This window comes from Diachasmimorpha longicaudata, chromosome 7, assembly GCF_034640455.1.
Source record: "Diachasmimorpha longicaudata isolate KC_UGA_2023 chromosome 7, iyDiaLong2, whole genome shotgun sequence".
NCBI lineage: Eukaryota > Metazoa > Arthropoda > Insecta > Hymenoptera > Braconidae > Diachasmimorpha > Diachasmimorpha longicaudata.
The window spans coordinates 7,023,386-7,039,703 of record NC_087231.1 but is presented as its reverse complement, the minus strand read 5'-3'; the positions used below and the strand labels follow the sequence as shown (position 1 = coordinate 7,039,703).

General features: G+C 36.4%; 3 protein-coding genes across 4 annotated transcripts; 1 reads left to right on the top strand and 2 right to left on the bottom strand.

Annotated features, from left to right (window-relative positions):
- Positions 1-13: 13 nt before the first annotated feature.
- Positions 14-1,697, bottom strand: LOC135164824 (uncharacterized). The gene is made up of 3 exons (XM_064125521.1): positions 1,538-1,697; positions 616-1,274; positions 14-402 (listed from the first exon to the last, which is right to left on the bottom strand). The coding sequence occupies exons 1-3, from the start codon at positions 1,566-1,568 to the stop codon at positions 148-150; spliced, it is 945 nt and encodes a 314-aa protein (XP_063981591.1). The 5' UTR covers positions 1,569-1,697; the 3' UTR covers positions 14-147.
- A 261-nt stretch (positions 1,698-1,958) lies between these two features.
- LOC135164822 (uncharacterized) lies at positions 1,959-3,647 on the bottom strand. The gene is made up of 4 exons (XM_064125519.1): positions 3,508-3,647; positions 3,205-3,417; positions 2,440-2,909; positions 1,959-2,364 (listed from the first exon to the last, which is right to left on the bottom strand). The coding sequence occupies exons 1-4, from the start codon at positions 3,539-3,541 to the stop codon at positions 2,134-2,136; spliced, it is 948 nt and encodes a 315-aa protein (XP_063981589.1). The 5' UTR covers positions 3,542-3,647; the 3' UTR covers positions 1,959-2,133.
- Positions 3,648-6,471: 2,824 nt separating this feature from the next.
- On the top strand, positions 6,472-14,324 carry LOC135164819 (ataxin-7-like protein 1). Of its 2 annotated transcripts, XM_064125514.1 has the most exons (6): positions 6,472-7,048; positions 7,943-7,999; positions 8,243-8,347; positions 8,435-9,186; positions 9,707-9,757; positions 9,887-14,324. In XM_064125514.1, the coding sequence occupies exons 1-6, from the start codon at positions 6,964-6,966 to the stop codon at positions 10,607-10,609; spliced, it is 1,773 nt and encodes a 590-aa protein (XP_063981584.1). In that variant the 5' UTR covers positions 6,472-6,963; the 3' UTR covers positions 10,610-14,324. The 2 variants fall into 2 exon arrangements, with proteins under 2 accessions (XP_063981584.1, XP_063981585.1); XM_064125515.1 differs by lacking the exon at positions 9,707-9,757.
- The last annotated feature ends 1,994 nt before the right edge of the window (positions 14,325-16,318 follow it).

The following is a 16,318-nucleotide window of genomic DNA, read 5'->3' as shown; positions in this document are numbered from 1 at the left end:
CGTACAAATAAAACTGGTTCAACTGACGCACACATTGCGCTCACTTTATTCGAGATATATAGTGCTAGGTACTATTGTTTATATTAGTTTTATATTTGTTTTCATAGTTACTGACACGTGTTATTGGAGATTGAACTTCGGAATAAATTATTCCGCGCTCAGATCCTCCTTGGAGAAGTCATCATGCAGCCATTTTCCAGTGACTAGTCCAGCCAATGCTGGGTCCACAATTTTCTCGATCTCCCCTTCAGCTGGGACTAGCGAATCGAACGTTATTGCCATTTTTTCGTGCATCTTCATCATTTCCACGGGTCGAGACTTTGCATTATCCAGTTCAAGATGGGTTTCCGTTGTGGAACTGAAGTAGGTTTCATTAGCAATTATCCAACTCTCGGATGATTCCTGAAATAGCAAGGATATGAACTCTGAAATTGCGTTAAAGAATTTAGAAAAGGTCATTTAATATCTATCGATTGATCTGATATTCCATCTCGTCTTCCCATTGACGAAAATATCGTTCCTGGTATTAAAAATTTTTTTTCATTCCTTATTGTCCTGCCATTTTCATATTACTCGGTGAAGATAACAATCAAGGAAATACTCAATTATACTAACCAGATTGACCATAAGTCTAGGGTTATCTCGCCAGTTTTCTCGACTCCCGAAAAAATAAGGTGCCACAGTCCGGCACTTCTCCATATTCCGCGTTTTCTTAATTGATGTAGTCATTCGGGGTTCCCATTTCTTCGATGGAGCATCCTGCACCGATTTATCAGCTGGATTCTCTAGTTTTACTGTGTAGGAGGTGAAACAATCCCCCGTAGTGAAATTCTCCCAAGCCCTGTAGGTCCCCTCCGCTCTATCAGTAAGGTCTATCCCCGTATGAAACTGGTTGATAATCGATCTGACCATATCCAAAAGTGGGGGCGATATCGTTGAAGGCACGAATAAGTGTTTTATCCCGAATCGATTGAATTTCATCTCGAAATTAAAGTTTGCCAATTGGTTTTCGCCATCATCGGAAGGTGATACAACTGAAACTCCACTTGACGCATTGAAAATACTGAGAAGGGCGGTGGGCTCACTCAGTCGACAATTCAGTATTTTCGATCCACGGGGTCGACATTTCAGCTGAGCTTTAATACTGTACATCGCGGACCAATCGTTCGGATTTGTTTGTTCCAGTTGGGGTTTAGTAGTTGCATCATAAGTCACGTTATACCGTATCTCTGGTCCATATCGCCAGGTCTCATTGTGCAAACTCAATTGACTAGCTGTAAAGTTTAAAGACAAATTAGTGAAATATCTAGGACAATGTTGCAATGTCAATGTTTTATGAAAAACATTTCAGTAGCACTACTTCCACAGCCTCTAAGTACTAATTACAACCCTCCTTTTTTGGTTTGCGTTCTCCGAAAAAAACCAGCTCCCTGTTTCGGAAATTGGAACTGTCAGGACTTACAATTAGAGAGTGCAGCCCAAGGGGTTTAAAAAAAGCGAGTAAAAAATTAATAAATACCGCAAATTCTATGCTTACCGATTAGCAGAGGCAAGATGACGATATTCATGTTGCCGACGAAAAATCCTCAGTGCTTCAACGATATGTCGTTCTGAGTGATTCTCCTTTTATACAAACGATGGTGACAATGATGATGATAATAATAATATGATGATCCACACTTCAGACTACTCATTGGGGTAATTTTCTACAATTCAGCAAACCGCGTGTACTGACCGTTCTCATTCAGCCCGTTTCGACCTTATTCTCGATAAATTTCATGACCTTCAAACTAGTTGTCTTTTTCCTCAAATATAATGATATCCACCTCTATGATACCCTATGACGCCGGAGACATAATCAACCAGTCTCACTGATTCATGAGTATTTAGTGAGGACTCAGGAGAATTGATCATGATCATAACTGAAAGCAGGTAGTGTAAATAATCTTCAGTTCATCGACAGAATACTGATCGCTCTTTATTTAATTAATTACCGGATGATTGGCTTGTTCACAAAATTCATTGATTGTTGTGTAAGAGATGTTTTAGTGAAGTAGAATTAATTCATTACTCTGGGTAGTTAGTGAAACGTCTAAGTTATTATTATAAAATAATCGCTTCCGATGTCCCGCCTCAGAAGCTTGGGCCCTTTAATCCGGACAGATTCCCTAGATTACCCCATACCAATGGCTTCGAAAATTTCTGCATTTTCTCCTTAGCTGGTGTGACTGATTCCAACGTCAGCTTCAGGTGGTCTATCACTTTACCTATTTTTGTACGATTTTGGTCGTATACGTCACTTTCGTTTATAGTCTCAGATGAAAAATCGTGATTAGATATGAAAATTCTACTGGCTGATGTTTTCTAAAAGGGTACAAATAAATTTATGAAGTATTTCATTTGTTTCTGTCTTACAATAAATCAAATATATATACCCACCAGTTTTGTGATGACATCTCTCAGCAAAACTCCCAGGGTATAACGAGATCCGAAGAACGGTTCGACGAATTTGACACAATTCTTAAAATGTCTTTCTTTTGTCAGTAGAATCGATTTACCCGCGAAATTACCTATGTTTCCCAGAGGCTTCAACTTGAAATTATTGTTTCCCGGAGTATCCTGACCCGTTTGTTGTTCAGTTATCGTAAAATCTACTTCGCAATCTCCAATTGTAAAATTCTCCTGAATTTTATGAGTCTGTCCCAGCTCGTAATGACCATCGATACCAAAATGCAATTGACTAGTAATTAGCCGAACCTGGTTGATGCTCCAAAGTGGCATGTCCTCTGCTTCTGTGACAAAGGTATCAATCCCTTTTTCATTGAATTTTATTTCGAATGGAACCTTCAGGATATTGAAGACCCTCTGAGTATCGTTGGCATCCGGTTCTGCCGCATCAATGGTGAACCCTTCAACCAGCATAATTATACATTTACAAATAGAATTAAAGGTTGAACCTGTCATCATTACTGGAATTTTTCTTTTAATTAAAGCAATCATCAAATCATCAATTAAATGTTTAGCAGAAAATAATTCAGGTTTATTTATCTTCATTCAAACGAAAACATAAAAATTAATAGAATAATTCACAACGAGAACACTATTTTATTGTTATGATTTTACTGAAGATCAATAAACCTTTATTACTTAAATCTGCAATTCGGCGTAATATTAATATTCTAATGATTCATCCCTATGGCTGACCTTCAGGTTTTAGCCGAGTAATAGTTGTATTTAGCAGTTGACATCGGAGAAACTCAGGCTCTCGTGGACGGCACGTCAAAGTAAAATACACACCAGTTCCACGTGCTTCTCCCATATCCTGTTCCAGAGAAATTACCATCTTCGCAAAGCCGGAAAAATTGTATTCTGGTCCGAATTTCCATCCATTGTTTTTTGTCACGTTTAGTTGTGCAGCTAGATGGAAAAACAACACTATCAATCAATACCTTATTCATTTATTTGACAGGTCAATAACTATTATTCAAAATTAAAGTAAATGCTGACCTAGAAGGAACGGTATCAATTGGAACAGCATCATGATGCCCTGTTGTCAAATGATGATCAAGTCGACCGAGGACACTTTGCGATTGAGCTTTATATAGTCCCCAGTGAGGTACTCAAATTGTCAAGAATTAATCTAATCCAATCCAATTTCATCCGAAGTTACTGCACATTTCGTGTAGTCATCGTTGTATCCATTAATGATTTTTTATTGTCCTTACTGTTTATTTCAAATAAAAAAAATATTGCTACTGTCCTTAAGTGTTTTTTAATTTTTGAAACATGCCAGCAAAATTTGTGAGAAATTCACGCATTTATTTTTACTGTAAACATATTTTTTGGATTACCATAATTCTGCAAATGAAGCCAATTCCAAATTGCATATGTAAATGTGCAGAACTCGACATTGCCGATGGCACCGAGAACTTCTCAGAATAGAGTTTATGTAAACTCAAGCAGACTGCGCTTTTGCAATTGCAAATCCTGAAAGTAGATTTTATCGGTTTTCTCACTAAAGCACTCACCCCACAAACATTACACTCACGAAAAACCCATAGGTTCTTGCTATGTGATGACGTCATGCCAGTACTGATATCACGATACTTTGACATCTCTGCGATTCCCCAGTATGATTCTATCCGGCTAATTAACATATTGGGGAACATTACCAACGAGAAAAATCCTATACTACCGGAATACCCACCTCTTTGTGACGTCATTATTTTACGCTGTTAGGAATTCGTTAGTATTATCGATGCCACATTGCTGCATTTTTTATTCCCAAAGGATTTTTATGCGTGAAAAAGTGTTTTTCAAAATTGCTAATCTCAATGGCTTAAGTAAACAATCAGTTAATGAAAAAAACTATGCTGTCAATGATTTCATAGTTTTTCAAATTTCGACGACAATAACCATAATTGCGATACAAATACAAAATCTGACAAAAAAAAATCAACAAAAAAAATCATGAAATTTCCAAAACGATTCTACGTTAATTCCAACGAAAAGAGTAGAATTATTTTTTTGATTGTTGGGGAAAAAACCTTATTCAAAACAATCCGAAAATTCCGAAATCCGAAAAACTGATTCCCCTCGTAAATTGACAAATTAATTATCATTATTCACACGGTAAATTTTGTAATGCCAATACGGACACGATTATTCCACGAAATGAAATATTTTTATAAAATATGATTCCTGACTCACCTTTTCAATGACTGAACAATTAAAAAGCACTATCGGGAGTGACACAATGCTCAATACTCTTTGTTCCGTGAATTGCTTGTACCAGCACTTTATCTCGCTTCATGGCATAAGCGATTCTCTTTATCATGGGTTTTTCCCGAATTTTATTGTCCCATTGCTGTATTGAATAGAAATGAAACAAAAATTTCTATTTCGTTTGGGCGGAAGGAGGAACGGATTAGCGATGATCGTGCCTCCGTTATCACTCTGTAAATATAGTAATTCATTTCAAGGGTATTATTTCTGCGAAATACCCAAGCGTGTGAATGGGTGAGTACAAGGAAACAAGTGGGAGGGAATGGTGTGCACTTTCACGGTTATAAAGAAGAAACCGATGTGCGGATGGCACACATTTGAAATCAACGCGGTTCCAGCAAACTCAACAAATTTTCCGGCTTTAGTTTACGGTACTTTGGTTACGGGATCATCCAATATTGAGAGATAACAATATGGTATGTTATTTTAAATTATATAATTCGTATAAATCTATTTCCGGGTAATTTTTACGTTCTTCGATTGAGTGAATCAGGAATAGATTAATTTTAATTGAGAGATGGGCGTTCCCGATGGGTGTTCTCTGGTTTTGAGTATGTGATTAATTTAATGACAAGTGCACGACCGCACTTGTCACACGCATCACAATCGCAATTTTTAATAATGTTGATTCCACTTGCGGAATGAACTTTGTTTTCATTGATAAACATTTTGAATGTGGACAGTACTATCGATTAGATAATTAGGATGCGTCCGACAGGGAAGTTTGTAGTGTTGTTAAAAATTGAAAGCTGATATTTCTTTAGACATCTTAAAATGTAATTAACGGCAATGGAAATGTAGTTGTATCAACATTGTTTTTAATTCTACATTCACAATTTCAAATTCTACGAAACCCACATTGACAATTTTTAATCACTACTCCGCAGCTCAAACACGCGACATTGTTAGCAATATTTATTGCTCTTGCACATGCACAACGACGACCCACATATGCTGGCTCGGGTAATCATTTGCCCGCTGTCTTGCCTCAATATCTTCAAGCACAACAGACCACCGGTGCACCGGTTGACAATCGAATCAGTGGTTCTGCTGCAGTGCCAACAGCGGAGAACAGTCTCCCACTAGGTAATGGACAGTGGAGTAATATCGACTTGATAAAAACTTGGGATGCAGATAAACAACCCTTCTGGTACAAAAATTGGCAACAGATGCAGGAACATATTGGAGCGCAAGATCTGCAGCTACCGATGGGACCACAGCAATCTACGTCCAGGAGTTAATTTATTTATAATCATGTTTGGAAAAAGAGTGTTATGTAATCTTTGTAGTTTAGATGAATACATTATTTTCTAATGCACCAAAAGAAATTTTTCTTTTAAATTATTGGTTCCTTCGGGCTAGTGTAGGTGTAAACCCCTAAAAGTAACATCATAGGAATAAATATTCGAAGTTTTCAGTTTTACAAATTTATAGATCCTAAAAAAAAGTAAGATTACTAATATTTTATCATAAATAATGTAAAATTCATTGTATATTCCATCAATTAACCAGTTCGTCTACAATAATTTAAATAGGACTTGCATGGAAATTACTCAGAAGAGTATAACTCTGCCAATTAACTATTCCCCAGATAAAAATTAAAAACAACGTTCAAATGCGATTTTCGGGGATTTGCTTTTTTGAAACAAATATAATGGAAGAAATGGTAATTTTTCTTCAGTAAAAAACCGGTCGATGATTTGAATTTTACTTAAAGCACGTGCGCAATTGCCATGTTAAATTTCAGAATTTTAGACAAGCATAATTTCCCATTCCCCAAGACCAGGGTAGTCCAGGTATAAATCACCGACCCCATTAATGACTCTTTGCGCAGGTAAAATCTGAATGCCTATAAGTAAATTAGGATTGGAGAAGGAACGATCATTCGATTCCTAAGTGTCGCACCGCATACACACCTGAGAGACGTGCCAGTTGTTTAACTCTCTGCTGCATGTCTCTTATACCGTCGTACCTCCGACATTTTTTTTTTATTCACTAAACATCAAAACCGTTGAGTGCAACGATCTCCGAGAATTAAGACAACGGTTTGTTTTTCATTACAATAACGCGATGAAGGGGGATTTGTGATAGGTACTGTGGCATTTAAAGGTATGACCATCACACCATAGGGTGAGGAGTAGTACTTTCATTCATTCACTCTACAAACGCGCCGCGACAATGTCTGGGAGTGACAGCCCAACGTTTTTTCACGGCCAACCCTGGTCCAACTGGATTGAAAGAATTGGACGTGACAAACCTCTGAGTGAGTTTCAACATTTTTACATCTGTAGATATAAATTTCAATTAGTTTCATTGAATTTTGTCACGACACTTTGCTATTTTCGGCCAGGCGTCAAACGAACATAACCTACAACCGCCGGGCTTTTGCCTCTTTGTTTCACATTTATGGGTTACATTATTTACATATGCACTCCATAATCGCATGGCTTATTTTTTCACTGCAACGATCCCGATTGGTAATGGTCTGGATTTGAAAAACCCATTTATTTCTTAACTCATTACATAATTGTTATTTCATTCTTTTCCCTCTCGCATCATTTATCTTCGTTGACAAATGATAAATCGAAACAAATTATGAGGAGGTTGATGCTCTATTAGATAATAGCATGCCCTCAAATGTCAGGACTTGGCATATGCCTTGAAATTGTAACATGTGTCAGGCATATACTTGATCCCATTTTTCGAAAATACTCCACTTTTTAAATGTCACTTTTTTCCACGACAGAACTGACGATATAATACGAATGAGAGAGAGTTTAAGGGACAATCAGTCTCCAACCGGCGATTTTATTTTATTTATCGTAAAATGAGTGAATATTCAAAGCAATAATTGCTACGAATTTTTATTATTTACTACCATTTGTGGGGCAAAATAATAACTGTCGCAGTGGACTACTTTTTGGCAATCCATCTCGTGAAGGAACGAGTGTTGTTGACTTGATGAGAAGGGATTTTTCGTGCTGTTTCGCATTTTATTTTGGAAAATGCTTCAGTATTACAGGGACAGTAAATTCCATCTTTTCGATTATTACCAAAAATAATGAATTCCCTTCTTTCTTGAGGGGCGATATTACTATGATGGCACGGCCTCAAAATCATTAGTTGTCAGTTAAAAAAATTAATGCTGTATTTGCAGGCGATGAGGAACCAGAGGGTGAACCAGCGAGCTGTGTCACGCGGCTGTCGGCCGATGGTAAGTCAAACAACTAACATTAAATATTTTAAAAATTCATAAAAATTCCAATAGCTAGCAGCGAATTCCACACTAAAGCTGTGAAGTTTACACCAGATAGGAATAAGCATGAAGCAAATTTATGAAATTTTTCCAAGAAATCCTTAGACTTTCCCTTCAAACATTTTAACGTACGCAAAATCAAGGAAATATGATGACGAGTGTGAATGTTAAAAACCTAACGATTTATTGACGAATTTTCAGATATCGATTTGTACGGCTTCTGCCCAGAGAGGGATACATTTTACGGCGTCGTATGTGAGCTCTGCAATGCTATTGTCAAGCCACAGGCGCTCATCCAGCACATGGGTAATATTCAATGTTAAAAATAAAAAAGCCTACATAGAGGCAAACGAAAATTAAAATTATAATTATACGAAATTTGTGTTTCAACAGAGAGCAGACATTCATCAGGTACCGTAAACCTGCCACCGCCCTCGACACCCGCATCAAAGACATCAGTGAAAGCTCCCTACTGCAAAGTATCAAAATTGACGAAGAAGTCGCAACCTTCCCAGAGTTCTGCAGCGAGCAACAACAGTGGTAACGGGGCGAGTGGAACGAATACAACTAGTAACAATTCAAAAATAAATCACACGTCAGTAAAAAGAAACGCCGAGCAAACCTTCCTGCCGACTTCTCCAGTCGATGGCACTTGCAGTCTTGTAGGACCAAATATTTCCTCTGGGGTGAATGCCACAGTCCCTGTCCCATCGAGTCCAGTGAAGAGTCCAGGGAACAACACCAGCATCAGCAACACCACAACGACTAACAATGGAACGAAGAGAAAAAGGCTGAAGGCTGAACGTGGACTCCTCAAGGATCGAGAGTACGATCCAGACAGGCACTGCGGTGTCTGGAACGATGAGACTGGAAAACCCTGCACAAGATCCCTCACCTGCAAGGCACATACCGTCTCGTTACGACGGACAGTCGCTGGTCGGAGCAAAAGCTTCGACAAATTGCTCGCTGAGCACAGAGCCTCGAAGGATCTTCCGAACAGGACGTCAAAAATAACGGTCACTGGAACTGTCACGGTATCAACAGCATCGAGCCTGTTGAATACGAATTTAACTATTGCTAATGATAATGATACTCCTGGCTCACCACCTGTACTATCTCTGCCAGATACCTATCCACTGCCGAAGGTACGAAAATATAATTTTAACCTTAGTTTTACTCGTTTGCATTTTCATTTTTTTCGTCTGTCTAAAGTAGGATGAAATCCAGAAGAAATCCTCTGATTTTGTCTCACCGGATGATTTTTGGATAAATTCTTTGTGAAGAATTATTCCCTACAAGTATATATTACCTTCTGGTTCAATTTAATGGATAAAAAGCCGGGTAGAATATAATTTCGGGGAACAATTTTTTAGTAAACATTTTTCCTAAATAATCCGGGAATCTCCTAGGACTTGTCGATTTTTATGAAAAAAAAATTCACGATTATTTACGATAATTTGGAAAGCCTTATTCTGGTCTGACGCAAAAATCAAATGAAAATCCTCAAAATCAGGCTCGACACCAGTCGATGGAGCCATTTGGAGTGCCCAATAAGAGAGGAAAAAGCCCTATAATTCAAGACTTGCGAATGATAAAAAAAACAAATAATAATGATGTTATGGCCGGGTGTCGGTTGATACTTGTTTTTGTTTTTTATCATTACAGGCTGTTGATTTGCTTTATCGGTGTCTGGCCCCGCATGGCTCCACTAAACCTGTAAGGCATGGTTCCTTTTTGGGTCATACTTTACGGCCCGACAACATACGATACTTAAGTCATCAGTCATCCACCAGAATCTACTAATCTCATGGATACGAAATCGTTTCGTTTTTTTTTATTTTTTAGACAAAGCTGGAAGAGGATTTTGTTAACGAGGAGATGAGACTTGAATCAACAGCGGCAGCAGCAGCAGCTGCAGGGAAGGGAACACTAGGAGCAGGATCGATGGCTCCAATTTCTGTTGTCCTTCCCTCATTATCACCAATAGCAGCAAGCAATGATACTCCACCAGTTGCCACACTGATACCAGTCAACGCATCATCTCTTCCAGCTATAGAAACGCCACTGCCACCACCAAATGCCCAGTTACCGAATACTGTTCTTGAGGGGGAAACCCTTTCAGACGTTAATACCGAGAGTATGACGTTGTACTCACCACTGGCAATGTTCAAAGATACCAAATCCCAAATAATAATGCAGATACCAAGGTCAAACAGTCTAATGCAGTCACCAATGTCCAGGAATTATCAAGGCCAGGCATCAATGCCCAGCCTTGTCTTTGAAGATCAGATGGACAATCCGAAACAACAACTGGCCAATGGTAAAAGACTCAATAATCATATTGCAACGTCCAGTCCGATCGCTGGACGTGCCGCGAAAAAAAGCAAACAGGATTTTCAAACTGATAATTATTCATCTGCTATTCAAGTAGAAACAACAACAACGTCCACAGCTTATCCACATTTTAGTGACATTGCCTGGTCAAATTGTCATCCTGAGCCATTGGCCGTTAGTCGTTGGTTGCGTATTACATCAACTCGTAAACAGTACAACTTTAATATTCACTGACATAAAATCCCACCCACCCCGGGCTGAGGACTCAATGTTGTTGTTGCTCATGATAGTCGTATGCCTTCTTTATTACTAAGACAATTGCTTGAGTGTCGAGTCCAGGGCCCGTCGAGTGGGATGGTTAATGGTAAGGTAAAAGAGGATATGTAGGATTCAAATTATTTTCTTTGGTTGTGACCTGGTAATGTGGAGGATCTCTTAATTTTTGGATGAACTAGCGGAAATATTGATATTCCGGGTGGTCTGAGGGAAAAAACTAGCCTTCTTTGAAAGTTTATTTAGTCAAGAACCTTATCTGTATTTTTTGCCCATTTTTCAACCGATATTTAATCGAAAAATTGATGATTTTTTATTTTTTCATACATATGATGATCTTGAAGGGGAAGGAGAAAATCCAGTTCAAGAAATTAGACTACTGAGCATTTAATGACATTTTAACTTATATTTCGTACTGCCAGTTATCATTTCTGGTGATATAGATTCAAATTTAGCTGTAGAGAAGGCTAATTTTTAACGGCGTTGAATGAAAAAAAATTATTAATAGAATTTTTCATAAAATTAATAAAACATCTTTGTAGAAAAAGTACTAGACGAAGGTGTCTGAACCTTCTATCACAGAAAATTAAAGCTAGAGTAGTTGATTCCAGAATCGAAAAATATTTTTCTCCAAACAAAATCTTTGAGATACTTCTTGTTATCAGAACACTTCGATCATAATCGTCGAGTTTGGTCTTCTCAACTATTTTATTGAGCTCGATGATTGAATAGAGTACTAGGTAAAATTTTTTTTTGATTGATACGCTTTACTCTGAAATACGGCTTTATTCCTCTTTCATATTCTCTCAATCCAACTTTTTGTACACATTTGAATCATTGATGTCTTCAAGTTGTCCTTGTTGGATATACCAAGAGACCTGATAACTCATAATAGAATAATTGAAAAAAAAACGACTAGACATAAAGTGAAGAAAAACGAAATAAGAATTAAAATAATAGGATAGTCTTTATAACATTGACCACGTTGATCACCGGTTTTCGATTGAAATTAGCGGATAGTTGGAGACAACTTGTAATTTGTCGATTGACACATCATTCTTCATGATTTTTTTTTAATTGTAAATATAATTTCATTTATACTTTTCGAGAATTGTAAATAGCCCATCGATTCATTAGGAATATCTCTTAGTGAGAATGCAGTATCAAATGGTTGATTATATTTTTTTAATTTCATGATCTCTTTTGTTTTTTTATACTCTGCTTTCTCCTGCACATGGATGATGATATGTTTTGTATAATTCGTAATTGTAGATAATTAATTACTAATGGAACACTCACACGTATATGATAACTTCGAATGTCAATGGACAATCGGAAACTGTTCCACTGACGTTCTTCATTAATTTCATTTACGATTTTGTTATGGAGTTATGCATTTAATGATAGTCTCAAATTATTTACCATCAATTTTTATCAGATTAATGAAAGACTTGCAAAAAAGCATATATAACACACCTAGAATGGCCTAATAAGGGTGACATTACAAAAGCCAGTCATTACCTCAGTGAAATACATTAATATGGCCTCAACACCCAGAGCACACGTGAATCCATGTCGGGAAAGTATTGATGAATAATGGTATTTGTTATCATGCAATAATTTTAGCATTAATTTAATTCAATCCAGTGCTCAAAATAAAAATCAATCGCCTGACGTATTATATATGGCTCACAAATTTTCTGTTCAGCTATCGTAAGTAATCACTGAGCGAAATAAAGTGGAAATACAATTTGTGAGAATTTTCAGATTAATCATGTGAGTTTTAGAAATGAATTTCAGAAACTATTCGTTTGTGTTTGAATCATATTATGATTCGCATCAATTCGTATCCTGAAATATTTTCTTAGATTGAGGCTTTGTTTGGAATTTAGGTATAGAAAATTTCTGGGATAAAAAAATATGCAAAAAATAAAATGACTGCTTTTTTGGCTCAGTGATAATTCATAAATTAGTTTAGTAAAAAATGTATGAATAGATTACATTGCTTAAAAATGTATTTCAATTGGATGGAAACGATTTAAGACTGCTCCTGTACGAGGTTTCATGTATTGTAGTAACATTTATATACCTACACTCACACATTGTACATCATCTTGCTCCGATCATGACAGTTGCAAGATTTTCTAAGATGAATGAATGAAAGTAATTTTAAGCAACCTTTGGGTTACAAATACCTCGATGAGAGTTCAATTTACATATATTCCAAGAGATACAGGGGGAGAGAAATGAATGGGAATTATTAGAGAGATTGGGTGTAGTATGTGCGTGAATGTGTGGTACGACTTTTATCATGGATTGTGATATTTAATGCGTAATACAGTAATATTATTGTACAGTGAATCTGCATTCGAGAATATAAAGTTCTTGAAATTTTCCAAAACAAAAGGCTTACCTACAATTTCTACTCAATCTCTAAAGGTAGCCAATTGTGTATTCATGCGTGCTTCCTTATTTATCTACGTCTTGAGAGCAAAAATTAGATAGTGCACGTCTGATGAAATTTTCTAGAAAAATATTGCAAATTTGCTGGAAACTCTATTGAATTTTTATTGAATTTCCTATTCATTGTTTTTCAAAAATATTCGATGGAAATTCTCGAAGGAGTTTTGGAATAAAATCATTGCAGAAATTCATTATATTAAATATCAGTTGAATTTGTTCTACACAAAAATCACCTAATCAGAAAAAGCTAACGGAATTTTCAATAAAAGTTCAATAGAATTTTGTATAGCATTCAGTTTTTCGTAAAATGGTTTGCGCGTGTGCACAGTCGTGTGGTAATGAGATGTAAAAGATGCTTGCCATATCAATTAGCAACGAACCACAATTGGGCAGCTTTACTTAAATGCCGTAGCGTGCTGGTCTGTTCGCAGTATGTGAATGAATGGACAAGGATCAAATGGAGGAAGACCATAGATGAAACATATGAAAATTCAACATATGAAAACATTTAATAGAAAAATCTAACGTTATCTCTAGGAAATCCCATTAATTGGTTGTCGAAACTCTGACTGAAACGAAATTGATTTTTTAGAAAAAGATTCTATAGATATGGATGATTTTATCTAAGTCGTTTTATCCTAATTTTATTTATGGGAACTCGTGGATTTGTTTTCAGAAGAACGAATGGAAAATGCATGATAATAGGACTGCAGTCAATTGTTTAAAGGGATTGCCTAGGCTTTTTTATTAAATGTTTTCATACGTATCTGCTTTTGTGGTAAATTTACCGGGTAGACAAATATCTCTACTATTTTTCATTAACCCAATGGATGGGTAAACTCAGGTGAAAGAGAGTCTAGGAGATTCTAAAGTCATTTTAACAACAATAAATTTTGTTGTTTCGTAGGTAACCCACATTGTAATAGGGTTCAAGTGTGTTGTTGTTTTAATTTTCATCACTACGATTTCTCGAAGTGCGCTTGTATTATTTGGATCCCTAGTATTTATCATTAATCACGAATGTAGATGCGGCAAGACGATTTTTGCCAAATATGAAATATTTAATTGATTCGCGATTATACTGTGAGATATGTCCATTAATATCTCACACTTCGTAATTTTGTCATCTATTTGAGATCTAACTGAAAAAACTAGGAAACTCCTTGTGGCATTTTCTATGTGAAAGAATATAAACATTTTATATTTATTTTTATACGACGTTTTTGTTTTATTAATCCACTTCTTTTTTCATAAGAAAATAAAACAGTTTCACTTCATTTGCTTAATCACAAAACTCATTTCACAGTCCGTAATTGTACTAAGAGAAAGGTACTTCTCTCACGAGTATCACACGATTTTTCTCAGTACAATGTGTGGAAAACGGACGTTTTGAAAAGTTACTTTATCGCACGGTTAAATTTTTTCTCACTTTACCGCTAATTTGATAATTTTATTCGGAAAAATAAGACTTCTTGTAAGCTAACCATGTAAAGCTGCGGTGTTGTGTACGAAATACCTCAAAATTGATCAGTATCAATACATTATTTGTGCAAATTGTCCTCTATTTTCTCAATTTTCATTCCTCTAATCGCATGCTGTACCGTTCGGCATCAGATCGATCCCCAGTATATATTACGAACGTAAATACGATAAATCTGATTTTCAGCAAACTTCAGCAAACAAACATTGCCGTACATTAACAACTTTAGAAAAAAGTGGACTCGTCTTTTTTACTGAAAGAAATTTCAAAAATATATAACCGTTCCCTATTTATTCTCGCACATAATTATTTTGTCAAATGAAACATTTTCAATCATCTTCCAAGCACATGTGTAAGAAGAAAAATCTTTCTCACTTCATTAGCTCAATTACGAAAATAACTTCTACTTTAATCATTAAATTAAAAAAACCCGAAGTGTTGTAAACTAGTCATGTAAAAATGCGGTGTTGTATGGAAAATACCTCAAAATCGATCAGTATCAATACATCATTGTACATATGATCGTTACCTGAGCCATATACACCAAAAAAATCGAGTAAAAATAAAAGAAAAATAAAATTTAATGTATAAGTTCAAGCTTTGCATGCGATACGTCAAGCTCCCTGTTTCTCCAATACTAAACCTCCAGGACTGAACGATGGACAGAAGGATTGGACTATACTTAAACTGCTGGAGAAACCGGTTCACCCACAACAAAATACTTTCTTTCGGCTCGATCATTGAGGATATAAGCGAGCCCAGATACATGGCTAATCAGCTCTAGCGCTTTAATGATAGATATTTTCAGCTATAATGCTTTCAACAAATATCCCTCACTCATCTTATTATCATTCAGAGTGAATCTCGCCTCCATGATGCCTAAGCCTCTCCTAATGCTTTCTCAAGAACTCATATGGATAAGCTTAACTATTAAAAGTTGACGAGTCACTAGCTGATATACAGCCGGGGCAAGCGCCCTGGTGAGGGCGAGTGAAGAATTGGATGCAACTACCGTACATAAGTGGATCTAGAAATATACCAGTGGATCTGCCATTCTTATAACTGAGATTGCCAGCTGGCACCAGACAAACTTGTGCCTGGGAATATTCATCTGACTAAATTATGTTTTCATGAGATTACGCATTGTTTGAGTATTCTATGTGCCGTTGGGTTGAACTTTCATAAATCTCTAGGGTGAAATAGAGCTGCCAAGATAATGAAGATTATGGGACCTGTGAAGAGAATCACATCTCATGTGAGTGTGGAGAGTTCACCAGTAATTTTTGGGTGACAACCCGATAAATTCAACTTCATGAATCTTATGATTATGTGGTCTGTTTAAGATATATTTATGAAGAGAAAAAATGGCATTAATGATAAGAAATATTGCGAAGCTTAAAAATGCTTCCGTGGCAGATAGTGGATATCTGAAGCCCCAATTTCATTTTCGATGACTCTGAATGAGACGTCTTCCCTCGCATAAAATACTGGATACGTGTGCGAGTGGACTACACTATTTTATATAAATAATACGGTATTTTTATTCAAAAAACGAGCTGCAGTTCTTCCTATCATAATTTATTCCGCTAATTCTAAAAACGATGATGATGTTCATCCATTTCATCTTCCCAAATGTAGTTCCTCTCCCATAACACTTCGAAAACTACCTCAATTTTTATTACTGTGACTTTTTTCTCAATCACCCAAATTTTTTTTTCCAACTGACA